We start from the raw sequence: 13,073 nt of genomic DNA, 5'->3' as shown, positions 1-13,073 counted from the left end.
CATGGGCTCTCTCTCATTCTTTTGTTAAGGTTTTATTTCAAACAATATATGACGTTTTTGTGGTAGCGGAATTGGACGTATTGGTGCCAAGAGTTCTGACATTATACTAGGTGGCAATCATTAGGATTACTCACAGAGAGTCACAGAGTCAACTCACCCACACCGGCCAACATGTCGCAGCTTTACTTATCCCATCTGTTCGTATTTGGTCCATATCCCTCTAAACCTATCCTATCTACGTACCTGTCGAACGGCTTCTTAAATGTTGGGATAGTCCCTGCCTCGACTACCTCCTCTGGTAACTTGTTGCATACACCCACCACCGTTTGTGTGAAAAATTCCGAACATTGCCTATTCTTCCCTCTCCCATCAGGCAAGAGGTACAGAAGTGTTAAAACGCACACCTCCAGATTCAGGGACAGTTTCTTCCCAACTCTATATCAGGCAATTGTACCATCCTATCATCAACTAGAGGGTGGTCCTGGCCTTCCGTCCACCTAATTGGAGACCCTCAGACTATCTTTAATCGAACATTACTGGGCTTTATCTTGCAATAAATGTTATTCCCTTTATCTTATTATTTTGTACACTGTCGACGACTCGATTGTCATCATGAATAGTCTTTCCACTGACTGGAGAGCAGGAAACAAATAGCTTTTCACTGTACCTCAGTACACTTGCTAATAAACTAAACTAAATTACACTAAATCTCTGGAGGACATGGATAAGTGACATTTTGGGTCAGGACCTTTCTTCAGACTGAACACAGATTGAGTCTGATGAGGGGACCCGACACAAAACATCACCTATTCTTGTCCTCTAGAGATGCTGCCTGACCCGTTGAGTTCCCGGAGGTTGCAGGTGGTTGCTGGAGGTTGCAGGTAGTAGAAGCAGGTAGGGAGACTGACAAAAACCTCCGGGAACCTCTGGGAACCGCTCGGAAACCTTGGGTGGGGCGCAAAGTCTCCAGAGGTTTCCATTCAGGTTTCCTAAGTGAGACAGGGGCATTACTCCAGCACTGTATTCTACACAAAATTCCAACATCTGCAGTTCCTTGTATCCACATTAACAATCCTTGTGCTAACACTGGCAGGGACCATAATGGAGGAAGTGGAACTCGAGGCCGAAGTGGAACTCGACGCATGTTGCAACACTGTCTGACACTATGACTCTAAACCATCATCTGCCTCTTGGAACTGACATCCTGGCCAAAGATAAGTTTCTGTCTCATGAGGAATCAGTCCCAAAATTGACACCAGCCTGTCAGCACTGTTTCAATGAAATGAATACTGAAAACTCTGCCTGCCTGCCTACCTTGAGGCAGGGTATGTTTCATTTCTTTATTTTTAAACTTGGCCTCTAGAATATTCCAACAGATCAGCAACTGTTTGCGATCATCCAGCAAATCAGCAGGAGGACAGGCACGGATTGTGTCCCAGAGACACAAGGCTAAGTGGGACAGTGTGTAGGATACCTGTCAGGTTATTCCCCGCAACAGGTAGGATTACTTGCATGAGACTTAAATGGCTCAAAGCATAACGATGCCTGAATTGTTCAGTGTGTATGTGTATGAATGTGTGCATGCATGTGTGTATATGCAGACATGCACATGCATGTGTGCCTGTGTGTGTGTGCATGAGTTTGTAAGCACATGTGACTTGTGTGTGCACATGCCTGTGTAACTGTGCATCCGTGTGTTTGTGTGTATTCCCATGCATCTATTTCCATGCATCTATATGTCTTTTTTAAATTAATTTACCAGGATGTGAGCAACACGTATTGCCACCCTTAACTGTCCCTGAGAAGATAGAGCAGGCATGAGCATGATACTATATTAAGTGTGAATCTATTAATGGAAGGAATATGTACCTGGACATTGGCCAGTGCATATTACAACCATAGAGTGAATGAGTGGAAATGCAATCACAAGTGGAAAGAAAGGCAGATCTGGAGCATTGCAGTTGTTCAATATTCAGGCATGATAGGGGGGATTTTAAAAGAGGAGTGGGTGTTATAAAATTGACCAAGAAGTCCAGTACCGTGGTAATGAGCCATAGTCATAGACTCATCGCAGTGCTTCTTAAACTATTTCAGTGTCATTCATCCTTGAGTCTTTATCACAAAATTTCATTCGCCTTCGGCTAAATTGTCTTATGTTTTTTGGTAATTCTCGTCTTATTCTCCCTTGAACTCATTTCTTAAGTGTTTATTTTATTCAACTTTTTGAACATCCTAAAAATATCTAAAGAAAACTAGGAGTGAAAAAAAAAGTTTAATTACCACTGGAGTTGGAAAATTATTCTATTAGAATGATAAAAAACCCATTCCAACGTGTAAACACTGGGCTTCAGCCCCATCCTGCCCTTTTGGGCTTTATTATATTACAGTAACTTTGAGAAATATCCTGCTTCTTTGAAATTAGAAAACCATAGGCAGAGAGAAGAAAACATATCAAATTTCCAGCTCCATTGCCATTAAAACCAAATGCACTTACTAACCAATTTAATGCCAAGCCTTTTTAAGTATAGAAAAATACTTAATCTGCTCATCTGCCCAACCAATCAAGATCCTGCTGTAATTTTTGACAACCATCTTCACTATCTACAATACCACCCACTTTAGTGTCATCTGCAAACCTGCTAATCATGCCATGTACATTTTCATCTGAAGCATTGATATGGATGATAAACAGAAATGGACCCAACACCGAACCCTGAGGCACACCACTAGTCATAGTCCTTCCGACTGAAAAACATCCTTCCACCATCACCATCTGCTTCTTTCCAAGAAGGCAATTTTCTATCTATTCAATTATCTCTCCGTGGATCCCATGCGATCTAACCTTCCAGAGCAGCCTACCATGCAGAACCTTGTTGAATTCCTTACTGAAACCCATAGATCCAAATCTACAGATTTGCCCTCATCAACCTTTGTGGTCACATCTTCAAAAAACTCAATCAGGTTCGTGAGACACGATCTCCAATGTACAAAACCATGATGGATTTGAGATGGATAATCTTAAATAAGGAACCTCTAATTTAATCTAGAAACACTGAATGTTTTAAAATCAGTGATGTACCCAAGAACTTTGGTTGTGTAAATGGGGAGCAGCTGGAAAGGTGACGCATGTCCTTGTGTCTTGCGTGTCACCTGTTTGGATGTCTGTAGGAAACCTGGCTGCTTGAGAGGAAATTAAAAGATAACCTAAACCTCATTCCATTACAGGCATCAGAAAGGTTCCTCCCGCAGTATCTCATCACATAAACATGAATGTTGCACAATTCCAAGACACTGCAATGAGGTTTCTGCGTTTCTTTCTGATTTTTATTCTGAGTTATTGCCGTAAGTATGAAATTCCTTACCATGCACATTTCATGCCTGTTCTATTTTAGTGCCAGTAATTGTTTGTGGTTTTACATGGAATTAACATGTAAAAAATGTTATTAAAGATGGGATAGCAGCACATTTGGATAGTGGTGAGATCATTGGACAAAGTCAGCATGGATTTACAAAAGGTAAATCATGTCTGACGAATCTTATAGAATTTTTCGAGGATGTAACTAGTAGCGTGGATAGGGGAGAACCAGTGGATGTGGTGTATCTGGACTTCCAGAAGGCTTTCGACAAGGTCCCACATAAGAGATTAGTATACAAACTTAAAGCACATGGCATTGGGGGTTCAGTATTGATGTGGATAGAGAACTGGCTGGCAAACAGGAAGCAAAGAGTAGGAGTAAACGGGTCCTTTTCACAATGGCAGGCAGTGACTAGTGGGTACCGCAAGGCTCAGAGCTGGGGCCCCAGCTATTTACAATATATATTAATGATCTGGATGAGGGAATTGAAGGCAATATCTCCAAGTTTGCGGATGACACTAAGCTGGGGGGCAGTATTAGCTGTGAGGAGGATGCTAGGAGACTGCAAGGTGACTTGGATAGGCTGGGTGAGTGGGCAAATGTTTGGCAGATGCAGTATAATGTGGATAAATGTGAGGTTATCCATTTTGGTGGCAAAAACAGGAAAGCAGACTATTATCTAAATGGTGGCCGACTAGGAAAAGGGGAGATGCAGCGAGACCTGGGTGTCATGGTACACCAGTCATTGAAAGTAGGCATGCAGGTGCAGCAGGCAGTGAAGAAAGCGAATGGTATGTTAGCTTTCATAGCAAAAGTATTTGAGTATAGGAGCAGGGAGGTTCTACTGCAGTTGTACAGGGTCTTGGTGAGACCACACCTGGAGTATTGCGTACAGTTTTGGTCTCCAAACCTGAGGAAGGACATTATTGCCATAGAGGGAGTGCAGAGACGGTTCACCAGACTGATTCCTGGGATGTCAGGACTGTCTTATGAAGAAAGACTGGATAGACTTGGTTTATACTCTCTAGAATTTAGGAGGTTGAGAGGGGATCTTATAGAAACTTACAACATTCTTAAGGGGTTGGACAGGCTAGATGCAGGAAGATTGTTCCCGATGTTAGGGAAGTCCAGGACAAGGGGTCACAGCTTAAGGATAAGGGGGAAATCCTTTAAAACCGAGATGAGAAGAACTTTTTTCACACAGAGAGTGGTGAATCTCTGGAACTCTGTGCCACAGAGGGTAGTCGAGGCCAGTTCATTGGCTATATTTAAGAGGGAGTTAGATGTGGCCCTTGTGGCTAAGGGGATCAGAGGGTATGGAGAGAAGGCAGGTACGGGATACTGAGTTGGATGATCAGCCATGATCATATTGAATGGCGGTGCAGGCTCGAAGGGCCGAATGGCCTACTACTGCACCTAATTTCTATGTTTCTATGTTTCTATGTAAATAGGAAGTGGTGAATGAAATCTGAAAAACCAGGAAATGGAGATGTACTTGAACATTGGAAATGTGAAGACAAGCCCAGGGCTGATTAGCTGAGGATTAAATCCTGACCACAGGTTCTGTCCATGTGTACGGAGTCTGCATATTCTCCCTGTGACAATGTGGGTTTCCTTCAGATGTTCCAGTTTCTTCCCACATACCAAAGAGGTGGATTTTCAGAAGGCATTTGATAAAGTGCCACACTTTAGATTGATAAACAAGATGAGTACCATGGTCTTAGATATCAGAAAGGATAGAAGATTGACTGAATGGCAGAAGGCAAAGAATGGGAATAAAGGGTTTTTCTTCCTGTTGACTACCGGTGACTAGTGTTGTTCTGCAAGGGTCAGTGTTGAGATTGCTACTTTTCATGTTGTATATTATTTATTTGGACAATGTAATTGATGGCTTTATGGCCACGTTTACGGATAATGCTAAGCTAGATGGAGGGGCAGGTAGTTTGGAGGAAGCTGCGTATCTGCAGAAGGACTTGCACAGATTGGGAGATTGGGCAAAGAAGTGGCAGATGGAATACAGCATAGTAAAGTGTGCGGTCATGCACTTTGGTAGTAGGAATAAAGGCACAGTCTATTTCCTAAATGGGGAGAGAATTCAGAAATTGGAGGTGAAAAGGGACTTGGGAGAGTGTTGGTGCAGGATTCACAAAAGGTTAATTTGAAGGTTGAATCGGTAGTAAGGAAGGCAAAGGCAATGTTAGTATTCATTTTGAGAGCACTAGAATAAAAAAAATACAGGGAAGTAATGTTGAAGCTTTATAAGGCACTGCTCTTTGAGCAGTTTTGGATCCCATATCTGAGGAGGTTTATGAGAATTATTGCGGGGATGATTGGGATTACTTATGATGATCGTTTGGCGGCTCTGGGCAAGTACTCGCTGATGTTTAGAAGAATGATAGGGGACCGCATTGAAACTTACCAAATAACAAAAGGCCTGGATAGAGTGGATGTGGAGAGGATGTTTCCACTAGTGGGAGAGTGTAGAACCAGAGGGCATAGCCTCAGAATAAAATAAACATACCTTAAGGAAGGAGATGAGGAGGAATTTCTTGAACCAGAGGGTGGCGAATCTGTGGAAGCCAAGTCTTTGCATATTTTTAAAATGGAGATTGACAAGTTCTTGATTTGTAAGGGTGTCAAAGGTTACAGGGAGAAGGTGGAGAATGGGATTGAGGGAAAGGTAGATCAGCCATGATTGAATGGCGGAGTAGATGGCCGAATGACCTGATTCTGCTCCTATGATTTATGACCTTATAAACTTACGACCACGTTGGTTGAAAGATTAATTGACTGCTGCAACTTGCCCAAGTGTGTAAGTGAATCTCTAGGGAAATTGATGGGAGTATGGTTGTATAAAATAGGATTAGTTAATATGGGTGCATGTACTGCAGGGCTTGTTTCTGCACTGGATGAATATGTATCCCATGGCTGATTTGAGTGACCCTCCATCCTGTTTCCACTCTCATTGCAAGGTGCAGGGCACTGTAATTCAGCAGCCAGAGATCCGGGTTCGATCCTGAATACAGGTGCTGTCTGTACAGGGTTTGTACGCTCTCCCTGTGACCTGTGTGGGTTTTCTCCGAGACCTTCAGTGTCCTCCCAAAATCCAACGACATACGGGTTTGTAGGTTAATTGGCTTGGTATAACTGTATAAATATAAATATAAAATTGTTCCGCTAGTGGGTAGGATGGTGCTAATGTACAGGGATCGTTGGTCACCACTGACTCAGTGGGTCGAAGGGCATGCTTCTGCACTGTATCTTGAAACTAAACTTAACTAAACAAAACCACCTGACTCATAAAAAAAATAGTAATCCAGATAGTAATCTAGAAAGGCAATAGGGTTTATACTCAAAGAACTTGTTTGTGTGGGAATCAGTGTTGATGTTATTTGCCTCTCAGAGTTCCCCCTTCTCTCACATTGCTGCTTTGTTTTTCCAAGGGATAAATGGCTTTTATCTAAGTTCAGAACACCACTTGTGCCATGTTGCCGAGAAGAAGGGCGCCATCCAAATGGATATGGCGGTGAATTCTGCTGATTACCACTTCAATCACAGCCCAGAGTCGGACAAGATAGCAATCGACTACATTGAGGTGGAACGGAAGAATAATGGCACATTCTACGATGCAGCCTGGCTCCAGGCCTCTGAGGAATGGCAGCGCAGAAAGCTGAAGGTCAGCATTCCAGAGGGATTGCTGGAAGAGCACGTCATAGCAGTCTTGTGCTACACCTCAGACCTGCCACCTCTCTACAGAAATTTCAATAAAGCCATCAGAAACTACGGTGTGAATGATGAAATATATTCTAAATGTTTCCACTACAAAAGTCTACATTACCTTCTGTCAGTCACTCTCAGCATATTACAGAAGAGTGCTTGGCGCCCTGATCCAGGAACACGTGTTTACAGAGGGATGGACAGGAGGGTTCAGGTCAGCAAAGGGAAAAACATTCGTTTTGGGCAGTTTGCATCAACGTCTTTGGATATAATGCAGTCCATTACAACGTTCACCAATGAGGAGACGAGCAGCAACACTCTCTTCAACATCACCACAGCCCATGGCGTCTCCATCCAGAACCTTTCCTTCTTCCGCACTGAGGAGGAAGTGCTCATCCCACCTCACGAGGTGTTTAAAGTTACAAAAGTGGTCGACTGGGAAGTTGAAGATGGGGGTCTGGGTGTCAACATCGTCCTCTCATCCATCGGGACCCAGCAGACAGAGGTCCGCCTAGAGTCTGATGGTCCTGGCCACCTGCGGGTGGTGAGAGTGCTGGAAGCTCCAACTTTGTGGTGGGCCTCCATTCTGATCATTCTGCTGATTTTGCTGCTCGCTCTTTGCATCGTGTTTTTGAAGAAACGGAAGTTAATTTCTGGTTGACTTGAACCTGCAGAATTTGTGAAGCAGAGACAGTCTCTCACAACATGGACGATGATGCCACCCACTTCTAATTACTGCCCAGCCTTCTGCAGAGTTGCCTGGCTTCATTGGCTGTTTTGGATTCATCTCATTCCAAATGTAAAGATCCTGCTAAATATCATTGAAGAGTAGCAATTATTAATTTGTAGCTTCAAGGCAAGAGACTTCACGTGAAATAATCATCACTGAAACAAAGAGAAAGGGCAAAATATCTTTTGACTGTTCCTAGGGAAGTACAAGGCTACACCTGTTCTTGATTCATAAGACACAGCAAAAGATAAACTGTAGGTGGGGCTGCAGATAGGGAATCCTTTTTCAGCACCCCCTTACATTTTGTGCACTCCCAAAGGACCTCCCCTGTTCTTGGTGCTTAATACCACGTTTCCTTTCTTGTTTTTGTCGAATGCTCAACCTCCCTTAATATACGGTATATCCTTGACTTGCCATCATTTACTCTTCACTCGTATATGAACAAATTGTCTTTGATTTCTCATTTTTTCCCTTTCAATAGATTCTCATTTCCCAAAAGTGGAATTATTTTTATTTTTTATTTTTTTTATTTTATTTATTAAAAGTAAAGTACATTACAATAATACAAGCCAAATATAACTTAATACATTTCTTGTACCACTTCATTTTTTAAAAAGAGAGAAAGGTAATGAAAATGAGATAGAATCGTGAGTGTGTGAAAAAGTGATTTAAAAAAAAGACCCATAGGCACGAAAAGTTAGAGAAAAAAGTTAAGAAGTAAGCCATGGAAAAGAATAAAGAGAAAAAGAAACAAAAGCTATGTTAAAAGTAAAAAACAGAGCTGGAAGAGTCCTCTCTCTCCATTACTATCCAATCCGCCTGCTGGGCAGAATTGTCCAACAGGAGAATCAGATTTTTGATATTTACTGCCCACTAATAATACAAAAAATTAGGAAGTGCATCTACAAAATTCTTTAGGTTTACTCAAGTGTGTTCTTTGTATTCTATGGGATTTATAGTCCCATATAAAATTTATAATGTCTGAGTCCAGTTTAAAAAAAAACCTTTTATGGTAGGTATATGGGAATTGACTGGAATAGATATAGAATTTGTGGTAGAAAGATCATTTTTATAGCATTTATTCGACCTATTAAAGACATCGGAAGCGTTTTCCAAAATTTAATTAGAGCGTTTAATTTCTTAAGTATGGGGCTGTAATTTGCATTAAACATATCTTGATATTTTCTAGTGATTTCAATTCCCAAATTTTTAAATTTTTCTGTAGCAATTTTAAAAGGGAATTTTAAAAGGTGTGTTGAGTCTCTGGGTTTTATTGACATAATTTCACTTTTATTCCAATTTATTCTGTATCCTGAAAAAGATCCAAAATCCTCTTATTAGGTTTAATATGTTTGGTATACTAATTTGGGATTTTGTGATGTACAATAGTACATCATCTGCGTATAAAGATATTTTATTATTTGAATATTTTGTATTATAACCATGGATGTTCGGATGTGATCTGCTAAAGGTTCTATTACAAGAGCAAATAGCAGCGGTGATAGTGAGCATCGCTGTCTATTGCCCCCTGATAATTGAAATTTCGTAGACAATATATTGTTGGTTAATATTCTAGCAGTAGGCTTATTATATAATAGTTTTATCCATTAGATGAAATTCTCTCCCATTTGAAATGTTTGCAATACTTTGACCAGGTAGTCCCATTCAACTTGATCAAATGCTTTTTCTGCATCCAATGAGATAATTGATAAGTCTTGTTCTTCTGTTTTATATGAGTGCATTATATTGAACAGACGTCTCAAATTATTACATGATTGTCTCTTGGGTATGGACCCCGTTTGATCAGCATTTATTATTTTACTGACATATTTACTTAGTCTTCTAGCTAATGTTTTTACTAGTATTTTTTGATCTGTATTTAACAGTGCAATGGCTCTGTATTAACCGGGTTCTTCTATATCTTTATCTATTTTAAGTATTAGTGTAATCATTGATTCTGCTAGTGTTTCTGGTAAAAATTTGTTCTTTAAAAGCGTATGTATACATTTTATGTAAACGTGGTGTAATTGTCTCATAAAAACTTTTATAAAATTCATTACTGAATCCGTCTGGTCCTGGTGTTTTTCTATTCTTTAATGAGTTTATTGTTTCTTCTATTTCCTTGATTGAAATTTGTGCTCCCAGTTCCTCTTGTTCCCTCAACTCAAGTTTTGGGAGATTACAGTTATCCAAGAACTCTGTAACTAGTATTGTCTGTTAACGTTTTAGATGTATATAAATTCTGATAAAATTGAGCGAATCTTTTATTAATATCATTAGGTAGTGTTAGCAACTCTCCTCTATCTGATTTAATCTTTAGAATCATGTGTTCTTTTTCCCGTTTTTTCAATTGGCGTGCAAAAGTTTGTGCGGTTTATCCCCAAATTTGAAATGTTCCTGTTTTGTGATTTGGAATAGTCTTATAACTTTTGCTGATAGTATTTTATTTAATTTAAATTTCAATATTGATATTTTATTATGTTTATCCATAGTTGGGTCTTTAGCGTTATCTATATCCAATTGTCTGATTTGTTCTTCTAACTGTCTTTGTTTGTTCTTATTCTTTTAATTTTGAAAAGCTTGATATGAAATTATAACTCCTCTAATAAACGCTTTGAAAGATTCCCATAGTAAAGTAGGTGAAATATCTGGTGTGTCATTAGTCTCAAAAAAAAAGTCCATTTGTTGTTTTAAATATATACTCCCTTATGGGTCGTTTAAAATTTGAGGATTAAACCTCCAAAAAGATTTATTATTAGACATCCTTCCAGTTTTAAAAATAAAGTTAGCGGGGTGTGGTCAGAGATAATGCTGTTGTGATATTTTGGGTTCATTAATTTTGTGTCCACTATGAAATAGTCTATACGTGAGTATGTTTTGTGTACCATTGAATAAAACGAGTATTCCCTTCCAACCAGATTCTCGATCCTCCAAACATCTGTTATATTTGTATTTTTTATGTATGTATTTAAGAGTTCACTTGTTTTGGATTTTGTATTACCTCTCTGTTTTTGTATAGATTTATCTAAGTACGGATCTAAAACGCAATTAAAGTCTCCCCCAATTATAACATTTTGGTAATTAAACTGAAATTATATTCAAGATTTTATTTTAAAAATGGGGATTATCAAAATTGGGCGCATATATATTTACCATGGTGATTGGCGTAGCGTGGATCTCTCCGGTAACTATGAGATATCTCCCTTCCTTATCTATTATGATATTCTTTGATTTAAATGGTATGCCTTTACGAATGATAATTGCCGTACCTCTGGATTTCGAGGTATATCAAGAATTATATATTTGGCCTATCCAATTTGCCCTCAGTCTAGCCTGATCTTGGGATTTGAGATGAGTTTCTTGTAAGAAAATTATGTCTGAATTGAACGATTTCAATTGTGCGAATATCTTACCCCTTTTAATAGGTTCATTAGCACCCCTTATGCTCCAACTGCAGAATGTGATTCCTCCAAATTTGTTTGTCATCTTGCATTTTAAATGGTTTTAATACCCTTAAATCATATGGTACCTCAGGTCTCTGGATATTGGGGGAACATTTGCACTACAAAATTCCGTTGGTACATCCCTTTTGAGAATATCCTTAAAAAAAAAAACAATTAAGTGTAACATTATGTGATTAAACAAAATTGAAAAAGTGAAATTACAGGGTCTAAAAATATCGACACTGTAACAAATTAACCACCCATTGGTGAGAGCTAACATTGAATTGACTTTCCATTGTTGATAGTATACAATTAGCTCTGCTCCCTTAATTATTCTTGCCATAGGAAGTCGGGCCCTTTCAGAATCGATTATATATCTCCCAATTACAATATATATATATATATATATTTAGTTAAGACTTATCTAATTATATGTTCAACTAATCTAAGACTTATATATCTAACACTTATTTATGCTAACAGTTTTTGCATAGGCTTGTCAATCAGTAATAATCAACTGTTGGTTGGAAGGGGTTAACCAGAATCAGGCTCTTGGGTATGTGCCAAGTGCCTGAGTCTCCTTCCCCCTCCCCCCAGATATACATGTAACTGAAATTTATTATATTATCTGAGTTAGTTTTTAAATCTATTGTTAGTCTATTTCCTTATCTCTAGTTCCCTTTCCCCCTCTGTGGAGGGGGTGGTCAATCCCTATAAAACATTATTACATTCTACCCCTTTGTGCAGTTCTGGTTAGGATCAGTTTCTATTACTATGTTAGTACTGTTAATTCTATTAATTCTGTAGGTTTTATGTTAGTATTTTAAAATCTTAAAAGGCAATAAGTCCTAGTAATGATTTCAGCATTCGCCTCTCCTGTTCGCCGCTCCCATATTATTCTGTCTTTCCTTCGAGTTTGAACAAAGAGTGTCCCTAAATTAACATTCCAAATAAGATATAGTGTCTAGGCAGCCGCACGTGGAGAGGCTTCGCCATCTTGGTCTTTTAAAAAGTTCTGTTTCTTCGCTTCTCCTCGGCCATTGTCTATTGAATTTAAAAAATGCTTTGTCCTGACCATCCAGCTGTATTATTTAGCCATTTATCTCTTTTAAGATCTCTTGAGCACGTTTGTAGGATGCGTCAGGATCTGTGAACGCTTGTTCCCTGTTGTTGTAAGTAATCCTCATCTTGGCTGGACACATGACACCATATCTGACATTTTGAACTTTGAACTGTTTTCGCTTTTGTACTATTTCATAGGGATAGTCTCTGAATAGCTTGATGGAATCATTCCCAAACATCATATTCGTTCCATATTTGATTTTTTTCATAACCTCTTCCAGGGCTGAAATGTCCCGAAATTTCATAATGATCTGTCGTGGGTGAGCTGTTCTTGTTTGTGATCTTGATTTGAATCTCGGCACTCGATGTACCACTTCTATTTTCGGTTTGGTAGATTAAGTATTTGTTTAAGTAAGTTGGCAGCGAACTCGCGAGGCTCTTTCCCCTCCAATCCCTCTGTCACTCCAACTATTCTTAAATTCTGGCGTCTTGAACGTGCTTCCAAATCCAGGCATTTATCAGAGACTTTTGCCAGCTGACCCACGAGCCGTTCTTGTTCTTTCTTCATTCTCTGCATTTCTTCGGACATTTGTAGAACAGATAATTCCATGTCTTTCATTGCAGTCAGATATGAAGAAACAGTTCCGAGAACAGCATCAAACTTCTCCTTGGACTCTTCTTCCACCCTATTAATTCTCCCGGTTCATTCTTCTTGCACATCATCAATTCGTTTATTTATATTGCCAATTGAATCAATAACTTTCT

General features: G+C 39.4%; 1 protein-coding gene across 1 annotated transcript; it reads left to right on the top strand.

Annotated features, from left to right (window-relative positions):
• Positions 1–691: 691 nt before the first annotated feature.
• LOC129698850 (erythroblast NAD(P)(+)--arginine ADP-ribosyltransferase-like) lies at positions 692–11,630 on the top strand. Its single transcript, XM_055638178.1, has 3 exons — positions 692–1,498; positions 3,226–3,342; positions 6,800–11,630. Exons 2-3 carry the CDS (start codon positions 3,267–3,269, stop codon positions 7,732–7,734), a joined length of 1,011 nt encoding a protein of 336 aa, XP_055494153.1. The 5' UTR covers positions 692–1,498; positions 3,226–3,266; the 3' UTR covers positions 7,735–11,630.
• Positions 11,631–13,073: the final 1,443 nt, after the last annotated feature.

The sequence above is a fragment of the Leucoraja erinacea genome, chromosome 7, assembly GCF_028641065.1.
Source record: "Leucoraja erinacea ecotype New England chromosome 7, Leri_hhj_1, whole genome shotgun sequence".
In the NCBI taxonomy this organism is placed as follows: domain Eukaryota; kingdom Metazoa; phylum Chordata; class Chondrichthyes; order Rajiformes; family Rajidae; genus Leucoraja; species Leucoraja erinaceus.
This window is presented reverse-complemented; position numbering and strand designations above follow the sequence as displayed.

Coding starts and splice junctions, on each gene's coding strand:
- LOC129698850 (XM_055638178.1), top strand. CDS start 3,267: ATGAATGTTGCACAATTCCAAGACACTGCAATGAGGTTTCTGCGTTTC. Junction 3,343..6,799: donor TTTTATTCTGAGTTATTGCC/GTAAGTATGAAA, acceptor TGTTTTTCCAAG/GGATAAATGGCTTTTATCTA.